Below are 25,523 nucleotides of genomic sequence, written 5' to 3'. Positions count from 1 at the left end.
AAGTATATTGTCCCATCTTAACAAGGATAGTGTATCCATCAATAAGGACACTTACTCTGCTGAGATCTTTTCAGGGCTGTAGAGGGGAGTAAATTAAAGGGAGAACAACATCTTTCATCTAAAGTGTCCTTGTTCTGTCACTTAATGTTTTACCCTTGCTAATATTTTTCAAAGTTTGGCTGTTAGTCAAAAAAGTCACTCAGTAAAAGTGACATATTTTTTCCAGCCTAAGTCTGCTTGGTCCTAGAATGATTCTTCTAGGCAGCTATGGCTGGAAGTGTGACCTGAAACTCCTTCTGTGTCTTCTCACCTTCATTTCCCAGCAGTCACAGAAGTTTCCCAGTGGGATGCATGGGGATGGAAGGGGCAATCAAAGGAGGTTGATCAGCTGCACAGGGAGGTGAAAACTCTTGTTTGGGGCAACAAATGAGTTGTCTGGATAAATACAGCCAGGATGGAACTCCACTCTTAAAAGTCCACCTCATCCTGGACTGGCTGGTTGGTAGCACCACGCTTAGCCCAAGGTGTCTCCTCTCACTAAACTCAATTTAGGTGCAGCAAAAGCTGTGTGGTAACTGGAAACTGTGCTGTGTGTCAAGGCTGTCCCTGGCCCACAGGCAGATGCCAGGGTTATGGGCATACAGTGCTACAGGTGATCTCTGGGAGAGAGTGAGGAGGGGGTAGGAGATGGTCAGTGCCACTCGCTGGGAGAGATCCACACTCCCAGCTCCCTGCCAAGGGAGCCCAGACAGGGAAAGTGCATCCCATGTGAGCCCACCTGCGCTGCATGGCTGGAACCGAGTCCCCACAGCCTGCACAGGGAGCTCTGCCCATCCCCAGGGATGGAGAGGAGCAGTTTCCAGCACCCAGAGCTGTGAGCTTCCCCCTGATGTGGCTCAGAGCAGCCTGACACGGTGCTGAGGTTCCCACTGAACCCAGCACCTCCCCTGGCTCCTCCGCCTGGCATTTCAGCCCTGCCTCAGCACAGGGGGCCCTGACTCTCCCCGCTAAACAAAAAAACAAACAGAAGTAGTGCAAGGAGTGATGGAATGCCTCCAGGTTGATGGGACAGTCCAGGAGTGAAAATCAGAGTGTGGCCTGCAGAGGGAAGAAAAGAGCTGTGGTAGCAGCACTGCGCTTCCCGGGGGTCTGCTCTGCTTCCCGCAGCTCCTCTGGAGCAGGCTCCGAGCTGAATAGCTGCCTTTAAACATTAAATACATTCAAAGCCCATTCATATCGCACCAAAATTAAACTGCTGGATTTCATTCAAGAGTCGTTCCCCCGAGAAAGAGCTGAGAAGAAAATAATGGTTAGCTGAATGCCTCACCCATTCAGCACACAGGAAAATCCCCCAGGAGGAAGGGTAAGGAGGGAGGCTGGGCTATCACCTCACCTCATTGCATCGGTATCTGTGTATAGACCAATTTCTCAATCCATTTAGAAATTCACTAATTGTCACTGGAACTATTTGCTGATGACTGAGAAGTAGCTTGGTAATGAAGAGGAAGCCCATTTATTCGTTAACTTTTGTGAAGATAATTGCCTGTCACTCCACCGAACATCCTTTGCCCCAAAAACACTTGGTCTTCAGCACCTTGGTATTTTTTTCTGAGCTGCACTTTTTGAAACACCACTTACAATTTCCAGTCCCTGAAGGGCTCGTTCTCAGCCTCTGTGACAGGAGTGAGGGTGAACACCCCACAAGGGAACACTTAATGTCCTGTCACTTCTGCTGCAAGGAGAGGAGAGTGTATTGACTGTGCTGCAGGCTCTGGCTGCCTGGCTGCAGCTCCCAGGTACTGCTGAAACTGTGGGGTTTGCAGGGTTCACCTGCTGCAACTCTGCAGCCTGCCCCACACCTCTGCTGGGCACCACAGCAGGCTGGGAGAAGCCATGGATGCAGGGCTTGTGACAGTGGGGCTGTCTCTGGCCAAGGAGACAAGGTGGCCCCAGCAGCACCATGTGAGCTTCAGGGGTTGCCTTCTGCCCCCTGTTTGATAGCCCTGCTCTCAGCCTTCACCAAGACAACAAAAAGACTGCATAAAGCCAGGCAGGCACCAGGAGGTTAGTCCTGGAGGGAGGAGGGATGGTTTTTGAAGGTGCAGGAGTGATGTCTCAGGAGGGGAGGAATGGGGAAAGGATGAAGATCTGTATTCCTCAGCTCTCTGTGCCAATCGCCCCCATGAGTGCAGCCAACACCTCTCCCAGCACCTGATCTTGCCGTGGATGACACAATGTGGGGATGGCTTTGTCCCCTGTGCTCACAGGCTCACCCCTCTCTGTCATGCCCAGCACTTCCTCTGCTGCCACCACCACTCCCAGCAGCACAGGTGACTTAAACCAACTCATTCCTTCACTTTGGGCAAGCAAAATTCAGCATTCCCTGCATGGCCGAGAGGCTCTGAGCCCTCTGCCAGCTGGGGAGGGTGGGTTTGCTGCTGCAGGTAAGCTGCACACTCGAGGTCCCTCACCAGGTCCCTGGAGAAAAGCAGGAGACAGAGTTTCCCACCCTCTGAATCAACAGAGATCTGCCAAATCACAGGTGCTGGCTTATGCTGCTGTCATGTCTTTCACTCCAAGGCTGCTTGTTTGCTTGTGATGCATTTTTATTGTCTCAAGTGCCACATCTGCACCCAGGGCAAGGAGCAGTGCACCTCCTGGGCGTGCATGGCCCCAGTGCTGGGGCAGCAGTGCACAGTGCATAAAGCACTGCCTGCTGCTGGGACCTGCTCTGTGCATCTGCTTCCTGCCTGGGGCTGCTGCAGCAGGGCTGGGAGCCACGTAACAGCAGGATTGGACATTCCCTTGGCTGTGGTCACATCCTTAGGGAGGAGAATTCCTCGTCAGCTTGTCCTGGGAGTGGGGAGCAGAGCAACTCCTGCCTGAACAGGATGGAACAGTGAGGAAAGGACTGCCACAAATGCACTCAAGGTGTTGTCCATGTTTGAGGTGCAGCTGCTGCAATCCCACCCAGCAATTGGGCTGGCCACTGCAGTCTGGGATGGTCCAGGCTGTGTAAGAACTCCTGACAATATCCTACTGCCATAAGCCTGTGTTATTCCAGTGTGTCCAGTGGACTCATGGTAGCTCATGGCTGCTGGGAATGACTTATTGGATGTATTTGCTGGCCTGGGGTGAAACCTTTCAAGTGTTTCCAAGTGTTACTTGCTGCAGATACAGCACTGTGGGAAGGTGGAGTGAAGGGCTAGGTCAGGCAGGCACTTGGGGTTTGGGTTTCCCAGGTTGGAGGAGCATTCCTGGTTTGGGAAGACTGGAGATGCTGTGTTTGCTTCTTGGGCAGGTATTTAATTCATTTTAGGATTAGGCAACTGTCTTTTGCTTTCAGGTGCTGAGGTGTTAAGAGGGAGAAGTGTGTGGGTGGGTGTAAATCAGCTCTGTGCGGGGAGAGCTGCCTGTTTATACCATGGGATTTAGGCTTCCAGATATTTAATTTCTGGTAACTGTACTTCAGCTTGTTGAAGCATTTCAGTTTTGAAAAGCCTCTTGTGGATAATGAGCCTATAGGGAGGCACAACTCCCAGGGAGCCTCAGATGGGGGAGCAGGGGTGGATGTGGGCCTCATGTTAGCAGTTCAATTAATGAGCAAGTAGGTAGCCAGCATTTGCAAGAAAAATCTGGGAGAGAGGGGAATAAAGCCAAGAGAGAGAAAGAGAGGAGAGGTTTTGTTTTGTCCCTTGAAACTAAGATCAAGCACAGCTCACCTAAGTTTAAAATGTCCCAAGTGATATGTCATGGGGTGAGGGACCACAAAGGATGGCGGCTGGGGGATGGAGGAGATGGTTCTGCTTTGAGGTCTGGGGTCTGCCTGGAGAAGACTCTGGAAGGGCTCTGCCAGCCCCAGTAGGAACCTTTTGTGATCCTCCCAAAGCTGTCTCAGCGAAGGAGAGGTTTGGTGTGACCCACTCCCTGTGCCCTGGTTCAGGGGGCTCTGCTGGAGGGTGCCTACCTTGTCTGCACACCAGGTTGAGAAATGTCCCTGCTGAGGGCCTGGTTCATGGTTTGATATGTCACGGGGTCCAGCACTCTCCTCCTTCCTGCCCATGTCCTGGGACACAAGGCTCCTACTGGGGCTGGCAGAGCCCTTCCAGAGCTGGCTGTGGGGCACAAGCCTTCTCCAGGCAGTGCCCAGACCTCAAAGCAGAACCATCTCCTACATCCCCGTGGGTGTCACCAATGGATAAACGGGCTGGAGAAAGCAACCACTGGTAAATGGACACGAGAGGGAATGGGAGGAATCCTTACACCACAGAGCTGTGTGGTGGCCCTCTCTGATGAGCCATGGAGGCCATTTCTCTACTGAGAAACGTTAGTCGCAGTCCTGCCTGGCCTCTGCTCCCCACTCACACCTTCTTGGCCCTGTTAATTATTACAAGGGAAATGATGAAGGCCAACATGCACTTAAGTCCAGCGTGAGGGGGAAAATCATCACTTTGCTCACAGCCATGAGCCAGCCGAGCACAGCCACCACGGGGCTGCCTGGGCTGCCAGGGGACACGGCAGCAGCCTTTGTAGTGGCAGACATCGTCGTGGTGGCTCTGTACTTCGCCTTCATCCTCGCTGTCGGGATATGGGTGAGTCCCTTTGGGGGTCGGGTTTGGGTCTGCCTGGGCCAAGAGGCTTTGATACCCCCTGGACTCCTCCTGGGTACAAAGGGGTTTGCCTGCAAATGGCATCCTCTGCACAACTTATCCCAGGGCCTGTGGAGCAGATTTGAGGGTGACAGGAATCCTTCTGTGAGCCTTCACTTCCACCCCACGTGGGGACAGCTGTGGGATCACTCCCTGGAGGTTGTTCTGGGAATGATGCTCAACTCCTGTGCTGCAGACCAGTCTCACATCTGAGTGTGGACAGGCAGGAGGCAATAGAAAAGTCAAGGTCGTGCTGGAGAAGACTAAAATGAGACCTTAAAAACTTTGGAAAGATTGTTGCTGTTGATTTGTTTGTGTTGTTTGGTGAAGGCCTCTGTCACGGACACCTACTGCATTCTGCTTGGCTGAACTGTTTTTCTTCCCCAGTTGGTACATTCAGGGAGAAGTCATTAAACAGGTACAGGAAGCTTCTTTCCAAAGCACGACTGTCAGAAGCCTGCACAAAAAGGGGCAGAAGCAGTGTGTGAAGCCTGGCATACTTAACAGATCCATAAAACTATTTTGGAGCTGGTGCTGAGGCCAGGCACTAAGGATTCTCCAGGATTGGTCTCAAGGAGGGTTAATGGAGGAAAACACTTTTTCCTGTTCTTTTTCCTGTTCTTTTTCCTGTTCTTTTTCCTGTTCTTTTTCCTGTTCTTTTTCCTGTTCTTTTTCCTGTTCTTTTTCCTGTGCTTGCAGTCATCGATATGAGCAAACCGGGGGACTGTTGGAGGATATTTTCTGGCTGGACGATCCATGTCTTGGTGGCCTGTGAGTGAAATGCTTCTCTCTGTTTCTCATGGTTTGAAAGCAATGCCAGGTGTGAGAGCAGGTCTGGTGAGGAGACCCAGCCTCTACATGTTCTGACTGTAGTCTTGAGATGAAGGGGACAGATGAAGGCTTCATAAGGAATCATCCCACTCCTCTTTGCCAGTGGGCTGCAGCACGGAGCTGCCAGGCCAAAAGGGTAGCTCAGCACCTTCAGGGTTTTCCAACTCTCAGTTTCTCTGCTAAAATCAGCAATAAAAATGTTCCCATTGATGAAAGTTGGGGAATGCTGGCTGCCTAGCTGGGTTGGAAACTTTTTGGCTTGAACTCACCACTGAAGTTCCCAAGTCAAGAGAGCATTAGGTAATCTAGGAATGTGTTATCCAGTAAAGAGCATTTAGATGCTGAATTAAAAATAATCCCTAATCCCAGGATTTTGAGCCCTTGCTATTTAGAGCAGAGTTGAGTTTATTGACTAATGATGTAAAAGATATAAACTTCAAACCCCTGAAGTATAAATCTTCACTATGAAGGAAAAAGTAATCTATTGAAGGCGCCTTTTCTTGGGAGTAAAAGGTACATATAAAGATAATTTAGAGTTGGAAAGGAATAAAAATGCCACAGGAATAAAGATTCTTCTCAGCCAATGCCAGACTGTAGAACCATATATCTCTCCAGTGAGTCGTGGGTAACAGAATGCACTTCTCAACCAAAACAGGTTTTTTTCTTTTTTTTTTTTCCTTTGGCTGTGCATTGCCCATAAATTCACTAGGCTAGATTTTCAGCCTCTTCCACCAGAGACACATACACCTCTCTAAAATCTGTCATTTCTTAAATGTTCTTTAAACTTCTATCTCAGCCAAGTAACATTTAATGCAAAAGCTTAGCTTGAGGGTTTTCTCTAATTAAAAGGGAGGAAATTAAAAGATACTAAAATTGAATATTTTTTTCCTCAATCTTGTTGTTTTAAACAAGATTTCTGGTGTTTTTTTTTTTTTTTAATATTAAAAAAATCCCCCCAACAAATCCCAAAACATCCTCACTGCTTTTGGCTCCAACCACAGGTGGCTACAGAGGCTGTTTGTTACAGGTCAGCTCTTGCCTCTTTGGAAGTCTTTTATGTTCAGAGCAGCCTCTAATGCTGTTCACTTCTCAGATTTGTTTGTCAGAGCTGATTTCACCTTTGCAGCTCTCCTGCAGGCTCAGCTCCTTGTGGCCTTCACCTTGAGTACATGACTGGCTTATCTGCATTTTATTATTGTTTTTATGAGAGTGACAGGTTTCAGCTGTGCATTAAATAGCCTCAGCTAAGACCTGATATTAAATTGCAAGACATGAGGAGGCAGAGCAAGGGTCAGCAGGGTCAGAGATGGCACCTTGCTGGCTGCCTAACAGGGGAGTGGGGAAATCGCCGCGTTTCATGGGCACTGAGGAGTCACCAGACTCCCCTCCCTCTGCTGTGCCCCTGTAACAGGTTCTCAGCTTCTCAGGAGAACCACTGCCAAAGTGAGCCCTGATTCTGAGGTTAAGCTTTGCACTGGGGTGGGGGCAGCGGAAGGGAGCAGGAACGTGCTTTTAGATATAAAAATGTAGCATTTTTCAAGAGGTGAAGGAAAACCCAACTCTCCATCAGCACCCAGCTGCTTAACCACAAGATGTGGGGAAAGAGCCTTTCTGGGGGAAATGCTTGGGTTGATAGAGGAGTTCCTCAAAGTGACTCTCTCAGCTCGATCCCTGTGTTCCAGATTGGAGCATCCCTGATGTCGACCGATGTGGGCAGCGGTTCGTTCATCGGCCTGGCGGGCACGGCAGCGGCTGGGGGCCTCATGGTTGGGGGCTTCGAGTGGAATGTAAGTGTCACTTCTGTTGTCAACTAAGATGTCACTGTCTACAAACAGATTGGGGGTTCTCTCCAAAATCAGGTGTTTAACAGTATCAGCAGCAGTAAGTACTCAACTCTCAGGAGAGAAGCCTGCAGACATTCCGACAGCCTTGGAAACATGAGATCTTTATTTTAGTTTAAGTGGAACTCACTAGAATTATTCGCTCTTTGGCCTTCCCAGTGCTGCATGGCTTTATTTTTTAGCTTTAGTCTGCATTTGTGAAGATTAAAATAAAGGATAATGAATACTGGAAAGGTACTTGGGTAATAACAGGATTCTGGGTGCAGGGAGCTGAAAAAAAGCAAAAAGAAGCAGCATGTGCTCCCATATTCACTGTAAACCCATGAAAATCAGCAACACTCTCTTCACCTGGCAGCTGCCAAAACGTGGCATCTCTGGGGTGAACACCTGGGTGTGAAGGCAGGTCTCAATCTGCCCTGTTGAAGTGGCCTGGAAAATTGCCACTGACACTGTACAAGAGCATGAAAACCAGGCCCTTGGTGTGTGGTGCTAATGAAATTTCTCAGCTGATGAGGACTGAGATTAGTGCCAGCATCACTCACCTTACCCTGAATCTCTTGCCTACCTCAGTAGTGCCAAGCACAGGCAGGGCCCACCAAAAGCTCTCTCCTGGGGTATGTATTCACTGCAATGTTTTTTTCTAGACTGTTAAGGTCATCTTTAAATCCTTTGTGATGAAAACAGAGACTGTGTTCAGCCTCGTGCATGTAGGACATAATATTGATGCACTCAAAGGAAATCTATTAAAGTCACTTTAAAAGCTCATGAAAACAAGATTGTGTTTCAGGGCAAATCTAACTTCATGAGTTCAGATTAATTTATTTCAGATTGGAAAGAGAACTTACATATGCCATTACTCTCTCCCTGTGCCATGGGACATCATTCAGCTGGAGGGATCATAGGAGCATCTTTCACAGCAGCCAGTCTCTGCCACTGCAGGAGCCACGGCTGCTCTCAATCAGTTAAAAACTCTGCTTACAGGGATCAGGTTTTTTTTTCTGAAAACTTAAATAACTGATCAAAATAAATATAAGGATGACAGATAGTGGCTGGAGACAACCAGAAGGTGAGGTTTGATGATCCAATGGCTTTCATTTACCTTTAAGTTCTCCTGTTTGAGCTTTTGCTGGGAATCGGAGAAGAAATACATGAGGAATGCCTTTACACTTTCCAAAAGACTCTTCACCTGTGGCAAAGCAACTAAAATGCCTCTTTATCTACCAGTGACAGAAGAACATCTGCACCAGCCTGCAAGGAGAACATCCCAGCAGAGTCTTGCTGTTGCTTATTTTTATGCTCCGCAGGGACAGTCTGCTGCCTCAGCCTCATCACTTGCTAATCGAGCAACAAACAGATGCTCCCATCCTGCTCTGAATCACTTAACTCTTCACTGCCACAGCATCAGTGGTTTTAAAGGCCACCAAATACACCACCATCTTTCAGAGAACCAGAGCAGCAGATTTTGCTCAAAAGACCAGGGGATGGAAGAGGGAGTGACACACGTGACAGACAGAAATACAGGCCTTAGGAGGAGATCTTTAAAAGCTTTTGACCAAATCGTAATAATTCCTCCAGCTGCTGGCTCATCTTCTGAGCAGGGAGAAAGTCAGTCTGCTGCTGAAATACATCACATGGCACTGTACCTTTCTGCTTTTTTAGGATGGCCACTGACAGAACAGGGGGGAAAAGCTGTTCCCATGTGTTGTATCCTGTGCCTTTATTCTCTGTCTCTTTAACAGGCCATCTGGCCACTGCTGGCTCTCGGCTGGATCTTCGTGCCAGTTTACATCTCAGCAGGAGTTGTCACCATGCCTGAGTACCTGAAGAAGAGGTTTGGAGGGCAGAGGCTACAAATCTACATGTCTGTGCTGTCCCTGATTCTCTATATATTCACCAGGATATCTGTATGTATCCAGCTCAATGCCACCCTCCTGTCTAGGGCAGGGATAGGGCATCCTGGTACAAGGCAGGGGCTGCTCAGAGAGAGCTCCTTGAAAGGATCAGCCCTCCTCCCAGGAACAGCTGCAGTGTGTTAGTGTGCTGCTCTTGCCTCTGTATTGATCATGGAGACCTTTCCTAAGAGAGAGACAGAGCCCTCATTAAACAGCAATGCACAGTAAGAACTTTACAGGGATGTGCAACTAATTACTAAACAGTGTAAGTACCGTGGGCTGCCTGCCTGCTTTTCCTCTTCTATCACATCAAACCTTAGGCATCAGAGATAGAGGAAGGGCTGCATTACCCCATGTGAAAATATGGCTGGCTGCATCTTGTAGAGACTAAATTCTCTTAAATTATCATAAACCTGCTGTTGTTCTTGCAGTGGAGTTTTCAGCATTAGGTATTTTATGGTTGTTCCTCTTTCTTACTTGCGTTGCACAAAAAGGGAACAGTGAAAGAGAGGTAGATTCTGACTTAAGACAAAATGCAGCATCTTTTCTGAAGTGCTTGTAACATTGTACCCTGCTGGTAGCCAAAACCCAGTGTACTGGGTATACTGGCTATTTCCCCCTTTCAAATGCCATTCACAAAGAAACAGAAATTATGCTCAGATATTTACTAAGAACTACCTGTGCCCTTGGAAGGAGAGGAGTGTATTTGAGAGTCCATTACAGGGACTGAAGATGTCAGTCCTTTGTCTCCAACTGATTATCTCAAGGTCAGTACAAGGGCCAGTTTTCACTAGACCCTTCTGAAATATTCAGATGTCAAATTGCCTTGGGAGACACTGACTGGAGATAAAACACTCATGTAACTTCAAGGTCCTTCTCCCGGGCTCATTATGCCTCAGCTCCTGGGAGGGGCACTAAGAGGAGTTCCAGGCTGGGAGTGTGGGATAGATTTCCCCCGCTAATGGGCAGCTCTTGGTCATGTCACCCACTGCTCTCACCACTGCCTCCAGCTTTGCTCTGTGGGACCGGAGCACAGCCCTGGGTGACAGAGTGAATGAGCTCTTGCAAAAAGACACTTAAAGCCTCTTTACCTGTGAGGGATAAATGGCAACTCTCTCCTGCAGCAGCCCACAGTGAGCACAGCCACACAGACTAGGTATGAAACAGAGCTGTCTTTCAGAGTGACCTTCAGCAGAGCAGCATTTGCCAGTGCTTTTCAGAGCAGGACCCTGGCCCCCATCACGGCTGTTTCGTCTCAGTGGTTTCTCCTCTGCGCAGCCAATTCACGCGTGGCTGACGGATGTGGCTGGGGGAGTTTATGGCCATGACAGGTGCTTTCTATTAAGCAGAGCTATTGTTTGTGGAGAGCTCATTTAGCGGCTGGCTGGACAGCAGGCTCTTGGTTACAAGAAGGATTTTTCTCCCTGTGCTTTCTGCCCAAACATAGGTCAACAACCAGGGCACTGCAGAGTCTTTTCGGCTTGCAAAGAAAAGAGAGATCTCAATAAGCAGTGTTGTCGGAGGACTGGTCCTGCATGGCTCTAGAGGTGGTTGTGTTTCCTGCTGGGAGGCCAAACCCCAGAAGGGGCAGGGATTCCTGTGGGGTACTGGCTGTGCCTGTTGTGTCTCAGGCCCACAGAGGTCAGGGGCTGCACTGGCTCCTTGCTTTTAAGGTGCTCGTTTCAGACACAGCAAATGGAATTCTTGCCCCATCCCTTCTGTCTCCCTTGGCAAAGGTCTTCACCTGTGTCTCACCCCATACCAGACTTGCAGGTGTTCTTCCACCTTGCTTTCCCAACATAAACATCTCCCATATCACCTTCTGCAATTTTGAATGATGTTATCTGTGTATTTCAAGGTTTCACCCAGTTTCTGGTGTCACTCTGCCAGAAGAGCCTAACAAAACACAGCTGATGGGGCTTTCTGTATTTCTAGTGAGGTCCTCAGCAGGTATAATCTGTTTTTCTGGAGTCACTCTAATATGCTGAACTGCATGAACAGAAAAACCATCTGTTGACCTTCTCAGATAAACAAATCATGGTACATGATATCAGTGACTCTTTAGGAGTCTTTCAAGAGGGAGTGTCTCTGGACCTGAGGCTACCAAGAGGTAGCCCTGGGAAGAACAAGGTCTCTGCTATCTCCTCCTCTTTCCCTCCTGTGTCTGCCTGTGGATACACGGGCTCTGCTATCCAGGGATGTGTTCACAGTCACCAAAAGAGGTGACAGTTTACACCAGCCAGGATTCTATGACTCATGGTCTTTATTTTGATGTCTTCTTAGTCCCTTGGTGTAGCACCTTCATCTTCACCCTCCTGCTCTCCCAGATCCTGAAAGCTCTGACCTGGAGGAAAGTTTTTCCTTACAGCAAAACAAGGTTCAGAGCCAAGAGTCCCAACAGCTCTTCTCCTCCCCTTCCAGTTCACCTTGCTGGTGTCCTCCCCTGTCAACGCTTTCAGCTGCAGGCTGCTTTATTAGATTTCACTTGCACAAAGCACTACTAATGCCAGACTGCCCTTGGTTTTTTTTATTCCAGACAGACATTTTTGCTGGAGCATTGTTCATCCAAACTGCTTTGGGCTGGAACCTCTACTTGTCCACTGTGATCCTGCTAGCAGTGACTGCTGTCTACACTATAGCTGGTAAATAGCTGGTTTTAAAGGGCACAGTATAAACCAAAGCCTAGGTTAAAAGTTTCCCATTTCCTACAGAGGGGAAAGAGTGTTCAGGTCCTGGTCTGAGGGAGGGATTGCCCCAGTTGCTGGTAGCACCTGCCTTGTCACTGCCAGCTGTTGGAGACCTTTGACTCTTCCCCTCTCCCCTCTTGGCCCACGGGAAAGCGGTACAGGGGGAACATCGCTGGTTTTGGAGGATTTCCTAGCACTGCACAAGGCTCTTGGCTCCCTCTGTGCAGGAAGTTACCACTGCCCATATTTGCTATTTTGTTCCTTTTCTGCAAAATTACCAGCTTTAGCTGTTAAGATACTGAGCTGCCTCCACGTTCTCATATGAACATGGAAAACCTTCCACACTGTTCCTCATGGGAGGGCTTGAGACAGCTGTGGGCTCCGGAGGACAGCTCAGTGCCAGCTTCTCCCAGTGGTCTGTCCTGAAATCACAGGGCTGGGGCCAAAGAAAGCTTTTTTTCAGGTGAGATACCTGTTTCCCTGTGCATGGTGACGCACTGACTGCTGTCTCTGGTTCTCCTGGCAGGGGGTTTGGCTGCTGTGATTTACACAGATGTGCTGCAGACCCTGATCATGGTGCTGGGAGCTTTGGTCCTCATGTTCATAGGTAAGGGGAACCTGCAGTGGCACCACACAGCAGTTTAGTGGTCCCAAGGCTGCTAGACCTTAGCAGGGTGCCTCACCCTTTCATGTGTGCTGCAGAAATGAGTTTTAGTCACTCACAGAAGTGGTGCCAGCACAAGTCTCATTCTCCAAGCCATCATACTTTCTTCATCCTTTGCACTAACTGTATGGAGGTGAGGCTCTGGATATCTTCACCTCACTGGGTTGCCAAAGAACTTTGGAATATCACATTCTCAGAGCCAAATTCAGTTCTCATTAAGCCCATGTCAATTCAGAGTAATCCTTTTGATTTCCACTGTTGACTTTTGGAGTTCATGTGGGTGTAACTGAGCATTATAAAAAAATAAAGAGCGACAAGGAAATGACCATCATCATTCTTTGTTTTAAGCCTTCTTGGCAAACAAAAACATCTAAACTAGGCATATCTTTTTTCTTGTTATATTTTCCTGCTCTAGCTTTTGGAGGGTGTATAAGTAAAACTAGGTGCTGATAACATTGCAGGGATTAGGATCATGGAGGTTTTCCTGTATTGATCCTCTTCCAGAATGTATTGTTGAAACCACAAGGACTTTGGGCAAAATCCAGCTGACTTCTGTAGAAACTCTGACTGCAAAAAGCAAGGATGGAATGAAAAGTAAAGGAGATAAGAGGAAGATAAAAGAAAAGTAATCACGAGACTCAGATTAGATAATAACTTTGCATGATGCAACAGTTCTTAAATCACTGGCATTTTCTTTACAGGATTTGAAAAAGTTGGCTGGTATGAAGGACTTAAGGAGAAATACAGCACAGCAATACCAAAGATCACGGTCCCAAACACAAACTGTCACCTCCCACGTGCAGATGCCTTTCATTTGTTCAGGGATCCCATCACAGGAGACATTCCCTGGCCTGCCCTTATATTTGGTCTCACTGTGGTGGCTCTTTGGTGCTGGTGCACTGACCAGGTAAATAAAATCTTTCCCTCAGCAGACAAACCACCACAGTGTTATTTTCAGTCCACTCCTCAGTCTGTGGATCTGTAAGCTGAAAAATCAGCGTGCCTCAGCGTGCCTCAGCATGCAGGAGTTGCTACTTTTTTTACTGGTCTAGACCAGAATGTCTCACTCCTTCCACCTTCTCAGCAAGCTGCTAATTTTATGCACTTAGTGCAGTAAGAACAGGTTGTTTTATCCATCTTTATCCCACTGTGGGCTGGTGAGTACTGGGAATCTTCATGCAGTTAGCATGACAAGGATATAAAAATGTGAATCTGGTGTTGGCTGTGCTGTGACCTTGAGCAGATCTCCAGACAATATTCCTCCATTCATATTCCCAGATGCCTCGTGTCCCTTATTCCTTTTCAAGCTACAAACAAGGAAAGCTGCGTGTGTTCCTTGAGACACGGTGCTTCTGTACTTTCAGATGGGATAATTATGAAACCCCACCACTCAGCTTTTACCAAAACACCCACAGTCTGCTTCTTTCCGTGTCTCTTGCTGCCATACAGCTGCTGTCTCCAGCCCTCAAGGTGGCTTCATTTCAGTCAAGGATGAAATTATTCCTGTAAAGGAAATTTCCATGCTGCCCTCTCCTGTAGCCTGTGGACTGAGCTCTGAGTGGTGGCAGCAGGCTGCAGTCACTGAGGGGGGAAAGCTGTCCTTGGCATGCAAAACACTGTGGGATCCTGCAGGATGAAAGTCATCCCTGAGAAGGAGAGACAGAGAGAATGGATCCTGCTCTCCCTGCTGTGCTCCTGTTTCATTCTCTGCTCCCTTTCTGCACTGGTTGCAGGTGATGGTCCAGAGGTCTCTCTCTGCCAAGAACCTCTCCCATGCCAAAGGTGGATCTGTGCTGGCAGGATATCTAAAACTCTTCCCTGTGTTTTTCCTTGTCATGCCAGGGATGATCAGCAGAGCTCTTTTCCCAGGTAAGCCTTCCCATCTTCCCTGACATGGGGCTCCATACCTGCTGTGACCATTAATCCCATACAGGTCTGCCAGAACTTTTACACCTTAGAAACTGCTGTCCTGCAGGCATGTTCATAGAGATTCCTGTTGCACCATGGTGTTCCCAAGCCCTCCCTCCACCTCCAACTCTCCCACAGTGGCAGAAAACACCAGGAGCAGCCATAAGAGGCATACTTTGCCATTGGGGGCATAGAGCTCCATGCTGTGGACATTGCATTCATCTCTGTCTGGAGGGAGTCAGTGAAATTAAATTAATGGAGCACTGAGGCTGTCCTTCAGATCCTATGGATTACATCCATTAGGTATTTTGGAGTGTTTTAGCAAACTACCACACAGGTTCACTTAGGTCCTTGTGGATTAGGCTAAATGAGCCTCCCTTATATCCCAAGGAACTCTCATTGCTGGTTTTTCCAGAGCATTCCCCTTTCCAGGAGGAATAACTTGGTTAGAAGGACCACTCCCAGAGGAAAGAGCCTATTTCCCAGATTTCCTAAATAGGAGTAAGTGAGCCTCCAGCATCCCTGGGAACCCAGCTGACAGGTTCATGGAAACAGTCCAGTTCCCACAAGTGACAAATCACCAAGGATTACAGTTATGCAACACCCAGGAGAGTTTCAGCTGTATCCTGAACAGAATTTGAAAATGTCATCTCAAAGTCTCACCTCTATTATATGATATAAAGCATTTTCCAGCTCCACTCATTGTAGCTGTATTTCACCTCTGAATTTACAGGAAACTGCTCAAGGCATCAGGATTTGTTCCCTTGACTCCTTGTTGTTCCCCTGTGTTCCACAGATGAAGTGGCCTGCGTGGACCCAGACATCTGCAAAAGGATCTGTGGAGCTGCTGTGGGTTGTTCCAACATTGCCTACCCCAAACTGGTCATTGAGCTCATGCCTGATGGTGAGGAACGCCCGTGTGGAGCTGGGCTTGAGCCAGGCTCTGCACGGGGAGATCAGGCTGCCCTCACCCGTCCTAAGGATGTGGAAATCTTACTGCAGATACCAGACAGCAGGGTGGAAAAAACAGGACTCAGAGGCCCCAAGGCCAGTCCTGATTCCCCTCCTGTGTCTGGCTCCCGCAGGGCTCCGGGGTTTGATGATTGCAGTGATGATGGCAGCCCTGATGAGTTCCCTCACCTCCGTTTTCAACAGCAGCAGCACCCTCTTCGTCGTGGACATCTGGCAGCGGCTCTGCAGACAGGCCTCCGAGCAGGAGCTGATGATTGTGGGCAGGTCCTTGCATTTATTTATGTCTCGTTCCTCTCATCATCTGTTCTGAAAGCAGCTTTTACATCCTCCAGGCTGCACTCGCTGAGAAAAACCTGGTGCCTGCAATATAGAGCAGGAGCACGGCTTGGGAAAGAGCGTTGTGTTTTCCAGCTTCATCTTGGATAGGCCTGGTCAAGGAGAAACTCTGAGTGTTCCACTGAGCTAAGCAGATAATTGCCTCTCTTCTCTTTAAACTTATTAAAAATACTGCTTTAAACGTAACTTTTAGAAAAGCCAAAACTGTTCTTGAGTCTTTGTCACCAGAGGTCTATAAAAATGTTATTTTTGCATCAGACAGGAGTGATATGTTGCAATTACTTTTTTCCCCCCTCTTTTCTTCAGGGAAAAGTGCAGAGCTGAGCCTCCCTGCTTTCTGTCTCTGTGATAAGTTGTAGTGTCCTTTGCAGATAAGCTTTGGTGCTGTGTTATGTAAGGGGCCTATACAGTTCTCCTCCAGACAGGGGGATTTGGGCAGCATTCAGTGTGGAGGCTTTGCTCTCCAGTCATGAGCATTAAGGTCTAAACTTTGCTGAGGCGTGGCTGAAGGCTGCAGGCAAGCTCACACTTCAGCATGGCAGAGTGGGCAGAGGACAAGTACCTCTTGTTCAGCAATAAGGACAAACCTCTGTGGCACAGAGTTCAAAGGCAGAGGAAGGTTACAATATTCACCTGAGACCCAAAACACAATTTTAATAAGCAGAAAATGAGTTGGAATTTGGCAAAGGCAAGAGACTGAGTACATTACCTGCCTGGAAATACGGCAGAAAGATTGCCTTCACAAGCTACCAGCTCCCTCTTTCTGTCATATCCACGAGCAAGGTCATTGAAGACCATGTCACACTTTGTGACACACCAGGCTCACATCCTGAGAACAATTTTCTCTTTTCCTGTGCGCACAAGGAAAGGTTCTTGAGAGTGATCTGTGGATTTTTTCTTACAAAATTCCAAGAGCAACTGGGAATGTCGTTTCCTGCAAAACTACCTACAGAATTAATACAATTTTATCCTTCTCTTTCAGAGTGTTCACCCTCATCCTTGTGGTCATCAGCATTCTCTGGATCCCAGTTGTTCAGTCAGCCAACAGTGGAAAGCTCTTTGACTACATTCAGTCCATAACCAGCTATCTGTGCCCACCAATCACAGCCCTCTTCATCTTGGCAATCTTCTGCAAGAGGATTAATGAGCCTGTAAGTGAAATGTCAACAACCAGTTGATACATGCATTTATTTTGATAAAATAAATAAATATCTCTTCCCTCAGTACTTAGCCTTTGAGACTCTTTAAACTCAGAGTCAGTCCAGCTCAAGAGTGACAACCAGACAGGATTTCCTGGCCTGCATTGGTGGATCTTAGCCCAGTCTCCAGTGGGTGTGGGTTTGCTTCTAAGAAGTCACTGCAAGTGGCACTTTTTGGCAGTCCCATTTGAAAGCATGAAAGGGGAGCTGTTCTGCAATTTGGGGATGATGTGTCAAAGTCTCATTGGAGGAGTGTTAGGGGGAGATTCTTGCATTTTTTGTGGTCTGCGTGCTCCATGCTCAAGGGCAAGGAGAGAAAATGAGGATTTTTTTCTTGAAAAAAATCTCCTTTGATGCACCTCAGTGTGGATTTCCAGCAGGCATAAAAAGTCTTGGGGAAGAGGGAGGGGAGAGGGAAAACCACAACCAGAGGTAATTTGCAGTGACCTTTTCTCTGTGCTTGACTTTTCTCAGGGTGCTTTCTGGGGCCTCGTGGCTGGGCTTGCCGTTGGTCTGGTTCGGATGATCATGGAGTTTATTTATAGTGCCCCATCCTGTGGGGAGGAGGACAGGAGACCAGCTGTGCTAAAGGATGTGCATTACCTCTACTTTGCCCTCATCCTCTGTGTCCTCAGTGCCATTGTCATTGTCCTCATCAGCCTCTGCACCCCACCGATCCCTGAGGAAAAGGTAAGTGACTTGCCGTGACACCCTTTTCCCAGAGCCCCCACCTGGATACCAAAATTCCCCGAGATCTGCCTTTCCTGTTCCTGCAGTGGCTGGGAAATGGTGTGTGATGCACATGCTGCCAAGAAGCCCTTGCTCCTCAGCTCTCCCTATTCCCCAGACCACAGAGTGTTAATGCTGCTGAGCCCTGAGTGCTTCAAATTGAGTGTGAGTTCCCATGCTGTGCCCAGAGCTGGGCAGACACCACAGCCCATCATAACCGGAATAGCAAGAAAAGAAGAAGGGGAAGGAGATGAAATCACATTACAGAGCACTGCTGAGGAGGAATTAAATCTATCTAATTGTAGCATCTAGCCTGCTTCAGCAGAGCCAGCATCAATCTTGCAGGCAAACTAGATTAATATCTTTCGTAACATGGGCATTTAGGAAAATAACATTTTGTCCCAATGTGATCTCAATTAAATTTAATAACTTAGAGGGAAGAGCAACTTTCTTTTACTTAGCACATTAAAATGGTGCAGAGTTGGGAGGTTTTATATTATAAAACCTTAAAGCAACTCTTCCCAGCCCCAAGTTTTAAAGCAGCTGCCAATATAACAAAACTGCCACCTACCTCTCAGCAAAGGTTACTGGATAGATTAAAAAGTCCTATTTTTTCCTATCTAACTGCATGAGAGAGAAAATACTGTGATGGCATCAATCTGTTGCTTCCTCATAACTTGTAAAGCATTAACCAGCTCCATCAATGTTTGATGGAATGTTATAGGTGTCAAAGAGACCCAACTCCTGAAGATTACATGAAAGCAGGTGCTCAGATAGGGGAGGGGAGGAGGGAGAGAGGCTGGCTTTGTGTCTGCTTGGAGATAAACTCTCAGCTTTTATTAGCTATCAGAGGATCCACATGGGAGAGAGAAATACTGGCAAGGAGGCACCATTAGTTCTGCTGCTTACGTTGTTCATGACTGCTCAGGGGTGGCCAGATGGTTGCCAGCAATTAATTACTGTGGTTTAATGAGTTCCCACTTATCATCTGACCTGCGATAGCTAAACATGTGCAGTGCTCCCTGCCCACAGCAGCAGCAAGATAAGATGCATTAACACAGCACTGGTGAACAGTGAGCATCAAACCAGCAGTTCAGGAGATGGAGAAACTGGCCCCAGCACCTCCAGGCTTTTTAGTCTGACCTCAGAGGCATGAAAACATTTCAAACATCTTCCAGGAGGGGCATTTCAGTATGGACCCCACTGTAAAAGAATTAGAGAAAGAGAGGTTACAATCTTAGATTCCCCAGGGGAGATTTTCAGTGGTATTTCTACTGAAATGTGTGAGTTTATAGGTGCTGGATGTAAGTGACCTTATTTAACACATTCTTCAAAGAGCCAGGGTATGGTCAGGCAGGGCAGGATTTTGTCTGAAGCAGCTGTGTGCAGTTATCTCACAGGAACAAAGGATGAGAGGTGGTGGCTGCCCTGCCTCAGGTACTTCTGGAGAGCCAGGGAGAGGGAGAGATTGCTGAAGGGCAGCACTGGCCAGGAACTAACATCAGTTGGGCTTTTTGGTTAAGTGTTCTCAATAGAGTTGTTCAGGATAGCCTTTTGGTATGCCATGGACCCCACATAGTGCTGAGTTCAGTGCTTGACCCCTGTGTTAGAGATTTTGTTGTAGAATATGATCAAGAATTGCTGATACTGCCTGTGGCGGTGAAAGGCTGGACACAGAGACCCAGATCAATCATCTGATATTTGTGGTGACCATCCCATGTGCCCCCTGCCCCTCAATATCTTCCCACCACAAGGAAAATGGGATGGACTGCCAGGAAATTCATGTCACTAAGCAGTAGCTCATTCCCTCTTTCCATAGCTCAGTAGGAATGGGAGAGTCTGTCCCCATATCTTTTTTTCTGATTCCATTCTGAGTCTATGATTTATCCTGATTTCAACAGGAAAAGTCTGCCCTTGTACCTCAGAGAAGAGCCAAAGGGAAGGCGTGGGGTTTAACTGGAGTAGGAGACAACACTACTGGGTTTCTGCCTATCTGGCATGAATCTCAGTGGGCAGCACTGAGACCAAAATTGTTCATTTTCCTGGGTCAGCTTCACCCCAGGTTTTGCCCTAGACAAGAGCAGAGGTGTGGGTTTGGACCATCACTTCTGGTGACATGGTTTCTCATGGTTTGCCCCTCATCTCCAACGAGTCTGTGGCTGTGCTGTGCTGGCTCAGAGACAGAAGGGTTTGGGGAAGGAAGGGCAGGAGGTGGAGATCAGGGTGGATGGGCTTCGACTTTTTGGGTAGAAAGTGGTTCCTGGCCATTGTGCTTGGCTGTTATTTACTTGGCATGCAAGTGGGCAAACCTGTGGTGAAGAGCCTGAGTGCCCCTGTGACAGTGGCTGGGAGGGGGACACTGTGCTGAATGTCCTGCACGAGGATCTCTGGAGCTTTGGTGCTTCCCGGTCCCTTCCTGAGCCTCGGGTGTTTCCCCCCTGAGACTCACATGGGGCTGGTTCTGCTCATCCTTAAGTGCAGTGCTTGGGGAAGGAATGATGAAAGACACGGTACAAGAGCTAGGAATTGTGTCATTTGTTTTGTCAAGCAAAAAGAGCAGAAAAACAAGGCAGCAAAGACAAAGCCGAGGAAATACAGTGATAGATCATACCTCAGCAGATGTAAATCACCACAGCTCCATTGCCTTCAAAGACCAGGAACAGCTGTTGAGCACAGTTATGTTACTTTGCACCAGCTGAGGATCTACACTGGACAACTTTAAATATTGAATCTCAATGCTTTTGAGATAGTAAATGGGCAAAAGGAGAAAAGAGATTTGTATCTGATGTTAGAGTGGTACGGCTAATGTTCCTGGCTTTAAATGAATTACAATCTGAGAACTGCAAGCTGTAGCATTTTCTCCTGCTGTTTTGGACACTCTCCCATCCCTGTGGTGATTGATGCTGTGCTGGAAAACAAGTATGCAAGGAATTTGTTTGGTATGCTCCAGAGTTCATATGTCTTCATTGTAGGTAGTCCATATTGTGTCACGCCGTCCTTGAAAACCCTGCAAAAGAGCTTACAATTAAATTTGAGACTGTGAAGCTGAAACACAACTGTCAGGTGCCAGATGGCATTTTGGAACAGAAGGATTTATTCTAGTTTACAAACAACAAAAGGAAAACTTTGCTGAGTTCTTGCAAACTCCCTTGCCCAAGGAGACTGTGAGGGAGAAAAGGGAGGGGACCAGCCCAGAGAGCACCGAGTGCTGCAGCAGCAGCCCAGCTCCCCAGGGTCAGGGCTCACCCGGACAGACTGATGGATTGGCAATTCCACCCGCTGTTCTCTGGGGCTGGGATGTTCTCCCTGTGTCTTGAGGCATGGCTTCAGTGGCTCCTCTTGGTGCACAGCCCACCTGGGCTGCTCTGAGCCCACCCTGAGAGCTCTGAGGTGCTGCAGCTGGAGCCCCACAGCATCACTTGGCGGCACCGAGAGCCAGGCACGCTCAGCTCTGTGGGTGCTGGCAGCAGCAAATTAAGGGGGGACACAGGGGCACACAGTGCCTGGGGTGACTCTGCAGGTGGGAGCAGAGCCACAGGGCTCCCCAGGACCCAGCACAAGGCTCCCTCCTGCTCCCCTGCCCTTGGACACGGTGGCCTCAGGCAGCACTTCCAAGATCCCATCTGCCTCCCATCCCCATCCCTTTGGGAGACTGTGCCAGGCGAGGCCAGCCTGCCCTGTGGAGGCCTCTGTGCCCACACAGAGCTGCTGCTCTGCCCCACACCAGTGGCAGGGAGCAGAAAGGGCATCTGAAGGAAGGCAGCCAGCCCAAACCCCCCCAAGCTCCAGGCTGCAGCGTGGTGTGCCGCTTCAGCAGGAGCTCTCCAGGGTGGTGGTTTGCTTTATTGGCCATGGAAGAGGCACCAGCTCCTGGGTGGGTCAGCGGGGTGATGCCATGAGGTTCCCTGTGTCTATGCTGCTTTCCATTGGGAATTGCATTCCTCTGGTGGAGTCCAAGCCCTAGGTACACCCCAACCCTTGAAGACTTTGCTGCAATGTGCAGAGACAGTGGTTCAGTGACACATGAGAAGAGGAAAGGAAAAAAGTTTTGGAAATCCTTTAGTACCCTGAAACTTTACTATGTTCCAGTGACATTTCCTAAGTGATTTAAAAAAAAAAAAATCCCCAAGAAAGATGAGGATCATCAAATCAAAGCAATTTAGCACTTCATGACAAGAAAGATTAGCCCTGCCCAATGCTCATCTTGGTTGAAAATGATTTAAATAAAGCTATAAATCTTCTGGAAATTATGCAACATTCTGTGTCAGCTGGAAGCTTCTGCCTGGATCTGTGTGTGCAAAATTCAAAAATTAAACTCACGTTCCTTTGTAAGTGACCCATTGGGGAAGTGCATTTCCATACGGGCAGAGCAGGGAGGCAGCTGCTCCTGGGGCAGGTGTGTGACTTTGCCTGCCCTGCTGTCACCACTGCACCTCTGCACTGTCCCCCCTGTGCCCCTCTGCTGGGGCTGCAACTGCCTTTGGGAGGGATGGATGAGCCTGTCCCTGTGTCCCTGCTGCCAGGGCAGGGGTCAGGACCCTGTGTTCCAGGGAGAATTTCAGCCTTGCTCTGGGATAAGAGTTTCAGAACTTGGGCATTTTTAAAGCAGGCTGATGGTCCTTTGTGGCTTTCTGCAGAGACAGGCAATGCCTTGTATTGGCCCATCAGAGAAATCTGGAATTAAAAAAAAAAAAAATCTTCTGAGGGCACAACAGCTGCCTGTGACTGACTGTGTCCAGAGAGGGTGTCTTGGCTTTTTTTTGGATTTATTTTTATCTATTTGACTTTGTTTCCCTCCCCTGTTGAAGGGCTGCCATTCTGGATGCAGACCATCATTGTTTCAGATCAATCACATGAGCCTTGCAAATAGGAAGCTGCTTCTCCAATCTGCTAAAGGGTTACTCCTCAGAGACAGGGACAGAACAAGTTATTTAAAACAATGGAAGGTGAGAAACCAGATTATTTCACTTTTTTTTTTTTTTTCTCAGCTTTGGATGGTGCCAACCTTCTTACCCAGGGTGTGAGCACCTGTGCAGGAAGGAAGGGAAAGTGGGAGATCACCCCAAAGAGGCCTCAGCATCACCTGGGACCTGTGCCCCCCATGGAGGGAGATGTCTGGGTGGTCACACTGGGACAGACAGGCAGTGACCACTTTCTCTCTGTTCCACTGTGCAGCTGGATGGCCTCATGTGGTGGACCAGGCACAAAAAAGCACCTGCCATAAACCTGGGAAACAGTGAAGAACAGACTGACCCAGAACAGAGTGAGAAGGACCTGGTGGAAAGTGCAGCTTCAGCTGATACAGAGGAGGCAGGTAGGGCTCTGTCTGTGGACAAACACACTCACATGCCAGGGAATGCACAGCCAGGATCCCAAAAAATCCCCAAAGTTCATGAGGAGCCACCTGGTCCATTCACTGGAGCTGGGGCTTGTATTTGCAGTTTTAAGGATGTGACAAAAGAAAGTGTTGTGGTTCTTGGTGCTCCCAGCATCCCTCTGAATGGCTCAGCAGAGCTGCCATCCCTGAGAAAAAGAGCACCAAAACAGCAGCACAGTCTGAGGGCACCAAGAGACCCTGGGAGCAGACATGTGCACTTTGTGGATGCCCCAGAATGAACACCAGGCCTCACTTTTCTTATTTCCATTATGCCAACAGGATCTTTTCATCTTCCCTGAGGATGTAAGCCATGGTTAAAATTCAGACCTTAAATAGCTCTGTGTCCTGCCAGAGGTCTTTAACAGGGAGGAAAGCAGAGCAAAGTGAACTTAAAGAGTTGTGAGGAGACAGAACAGTAGCAGGAGATGCTACATAGGCTAGTTCTTTTCAGAATGGACAGAGCTTTATTCTGCAAATCTATTAAAAATGCATCTTTCTGGTTTTGAACTTAATCTGCAAAGGTTACAGAGCAGGAACCTCAGAATAAAGACACACACAAGATTTCTTCACTTCTACCATTTGCTGGTCAGTTCAAAGGACACTGGGACCAATCACAGCCAAACGAAACAGAAGTGAACATCTAAAAAAATCCCTTGTTTTTTTTCTTCTCCAATAGAGTATATTTGGGGTTAAGTTGAATGCAGTTATTCAGCATTATTTCTTATTTCTTATCAATTCCTAGTTCACTAGCTCAGATTTTTATAAATAAATATCTTGGTATTTTGTTAATTAGCAGAGATGAGGAAGGAAATGTGAAACACAGCAGTTGACAGTTTAATGAAGGTTTTTTTCTGAGTAACACCTTTTTTCAAGGCCCTATAACATCCTGTATTTCAAAAAAGGTTATATTTGGAAAGAACAGTGAGTGAAATACACACAGTGCAGGACTGACAATTAAAACACACACTTCCCCTGGCATGCCATGTGTAATAAACAACCTGGGATATCTCTAAATGGACCATCATGCTGTCAGGAATTTTTAAAAGTGGATGGAATCTGGGTTGGGGAGGAGGGGAAAGATGTTTGTTAATTAACTAACGAGTGAGTGGTGCAATCAACCCACTGCAATCAGGCTGTGCTGTACATGGCCTAGGGAGAAGTTTTCCTTTTCCTTTTCCTTTTTCCTTTTGTCCTTTTTTTAAATTTTCATTTTCCTTTTTTCCTTTTCCTTTCCCCTTTTCCCCTTTTTTTTAAATTTTCATTTTTCTTTTTTTCTTTTTCCTTTCCCCTTTTTTCCTTTTTTTTTAATTTTAATTTTCCTTTTTTTTCCTTTTCCTTTCCCCCTTTTTTCCTTTTTTTAATTTTCATTTTCCTTTTTTCCTTTTCCTTTTCCCCTTTTCCTTCCCCCTTTTCCCCTTTTTCCTCTTCCTCTTCCTTCTCCTTCTCCTTCTCCTTCTCCTTCTCCTTCTCCTTCTCCTTCTCCTTCTCCTTCTCCTTCTCCTTCTCCTTCTCCTTCTCCTTCTCCTTCTCCTTCTCCTTCTCCTTCTCCTTCTCCTTCTCCTTCTCCTTCTCCTTCTCCTTCTCCTTCTCCTTCTCCTTCTCCTTCTCCCCTTTTCCTTCTCCTTCTCCCCTTTTCCTTCTCCCCTTTTCCTTTTCCCTTCTTTCCATTCTCTTGCATCTCCCATGCAAGGTCCCTCTCAAGCCTCACTCCAGACTGGTCAATGCACCTCCAAACATTTGGGAGAGGGGAGGGAAGAGTCCCAGTAGATTCCAACAGCCAAGTTTTGGTCCCTCTCTCGCAGCAGCCCAACATCCCTGGTGGAAAATGTTGTACCTGTGGTTCTGTGGTCTGCCCACCAGCCCAGCCTGTCCCAGGAGGAGAGAGCTGCCCTGGAGCTCTCAGCAGCCTCGAGGAGAATCCCCAGTGCAGGATTGTGTGTGAGATTAGTGCCATTCTCCTGATGGCCATCAACATCTTCCTGTGGGCATATTTTGGCTGAGCTGGGTCAGGAATGGCGTGGCTTTGGTTGCTCTCAGCCTCCTGTCTAAGCTGGGAGCAGCAGGTGACAGAGCAGCACAGCCCTTTCCTGGAGGCACTGCTTGCTGGGAATGCTGGCAATGACTGTGGGACTCAGTTTCTCCATGAGGGGTGACCAAAACTCAGCACTGGTCACATCTTCAACACAGGGGATGTGTGGGATAGCACGTGGGACAAGTCAGGAGGTTTGGGGTCATGTTTAATGGTGCAGAGCTGAGCTCAGCAAGGAGCAAAGGCTTTGGACAGCCCAGCTGTGGCATGGCTGGGGCCTCTCTCAGGGCTGACTTTGTGCTGCTGTGCTTAGGGGAAGGAGACTTAAATACTAGCTGTGGTTTTTTATATAGCCAAAATTCAGATGGGATCAGTTGGGGACCACTGGATTAACTCGGCAGTGACAATC

The 25,523-nt window shown here is 47.9% G+C and overlaps 1 protein-coding gene across 3 annotated transcripts; it reads left to right on the top strand.

The window, feature by feature from the left end:
- Positions 1 to 5,390: 5,390 nt before the first annotated feature.
- SLC5A9 (solute carrier family 5 member 9) lies at positions 5,391 to 17,725 on the top strand. Of its 3 annotated transcripts, XM_072932620.1 has the most exons (11): positions 5,391 to 5,420; positions 7,163 to 7,267; positions 9,061 to 9,225; positions 11,750 to 11,855; positions 12,427 to 12,507; positions 13,266 to 13,471; positions 14,298 to 14,433; positions 15,269 to 15,376; positions 15,558 to 15,708; positions 16,763 to 16,931; positions 17,454 to 17,725. In XM_072932620.1, the coding sequence occupies exons 1-11, from the start codon at positions 5,406 to 5,408 to the stop codon at positions 17,685 to 17,687; spliced, it is 1,476 nt and encodes a 491-aa protein (XP_072788721.1). In that variant the 5' UTR covers positions 5,391 to 5,405; the 3' UTR covers positions 17,688 to 17,725. The 3 variants fall into 3 exon arrangements, with proteins under 3 accessions (XP_072788721.1, XP_072788722.1, XP_072788723.1); XM_072932621.1 differs by lacking the exon at positions 12,427 to 12,507; XM_072932622.1 differs by lacking the exon at positions 15,269 to 15,376.
- Positions 17,726 to 25,523: the final 7,798 nt, after the last annotated feature.

This window comes from Taeniopygia guttata, chromosome 8 (genome assembly GCF_048771995.1).
Source record: "Taeniopygia guttata chromosome 8, bTaeGut7.mat, whole genome shotgun sequence".
NCBI classification, from domain to species: domain Eukaryota; kingdom Metazoa; phylum Chordata; class Aves; order Passeriformes; family Estrildidae; genus Taeniopygia; species Taeniopygia guttata.
Note: the sequence above shows the minus strand (reverse complement) of the source record. Positions and strands in the feature narration are given on the sequence as shown.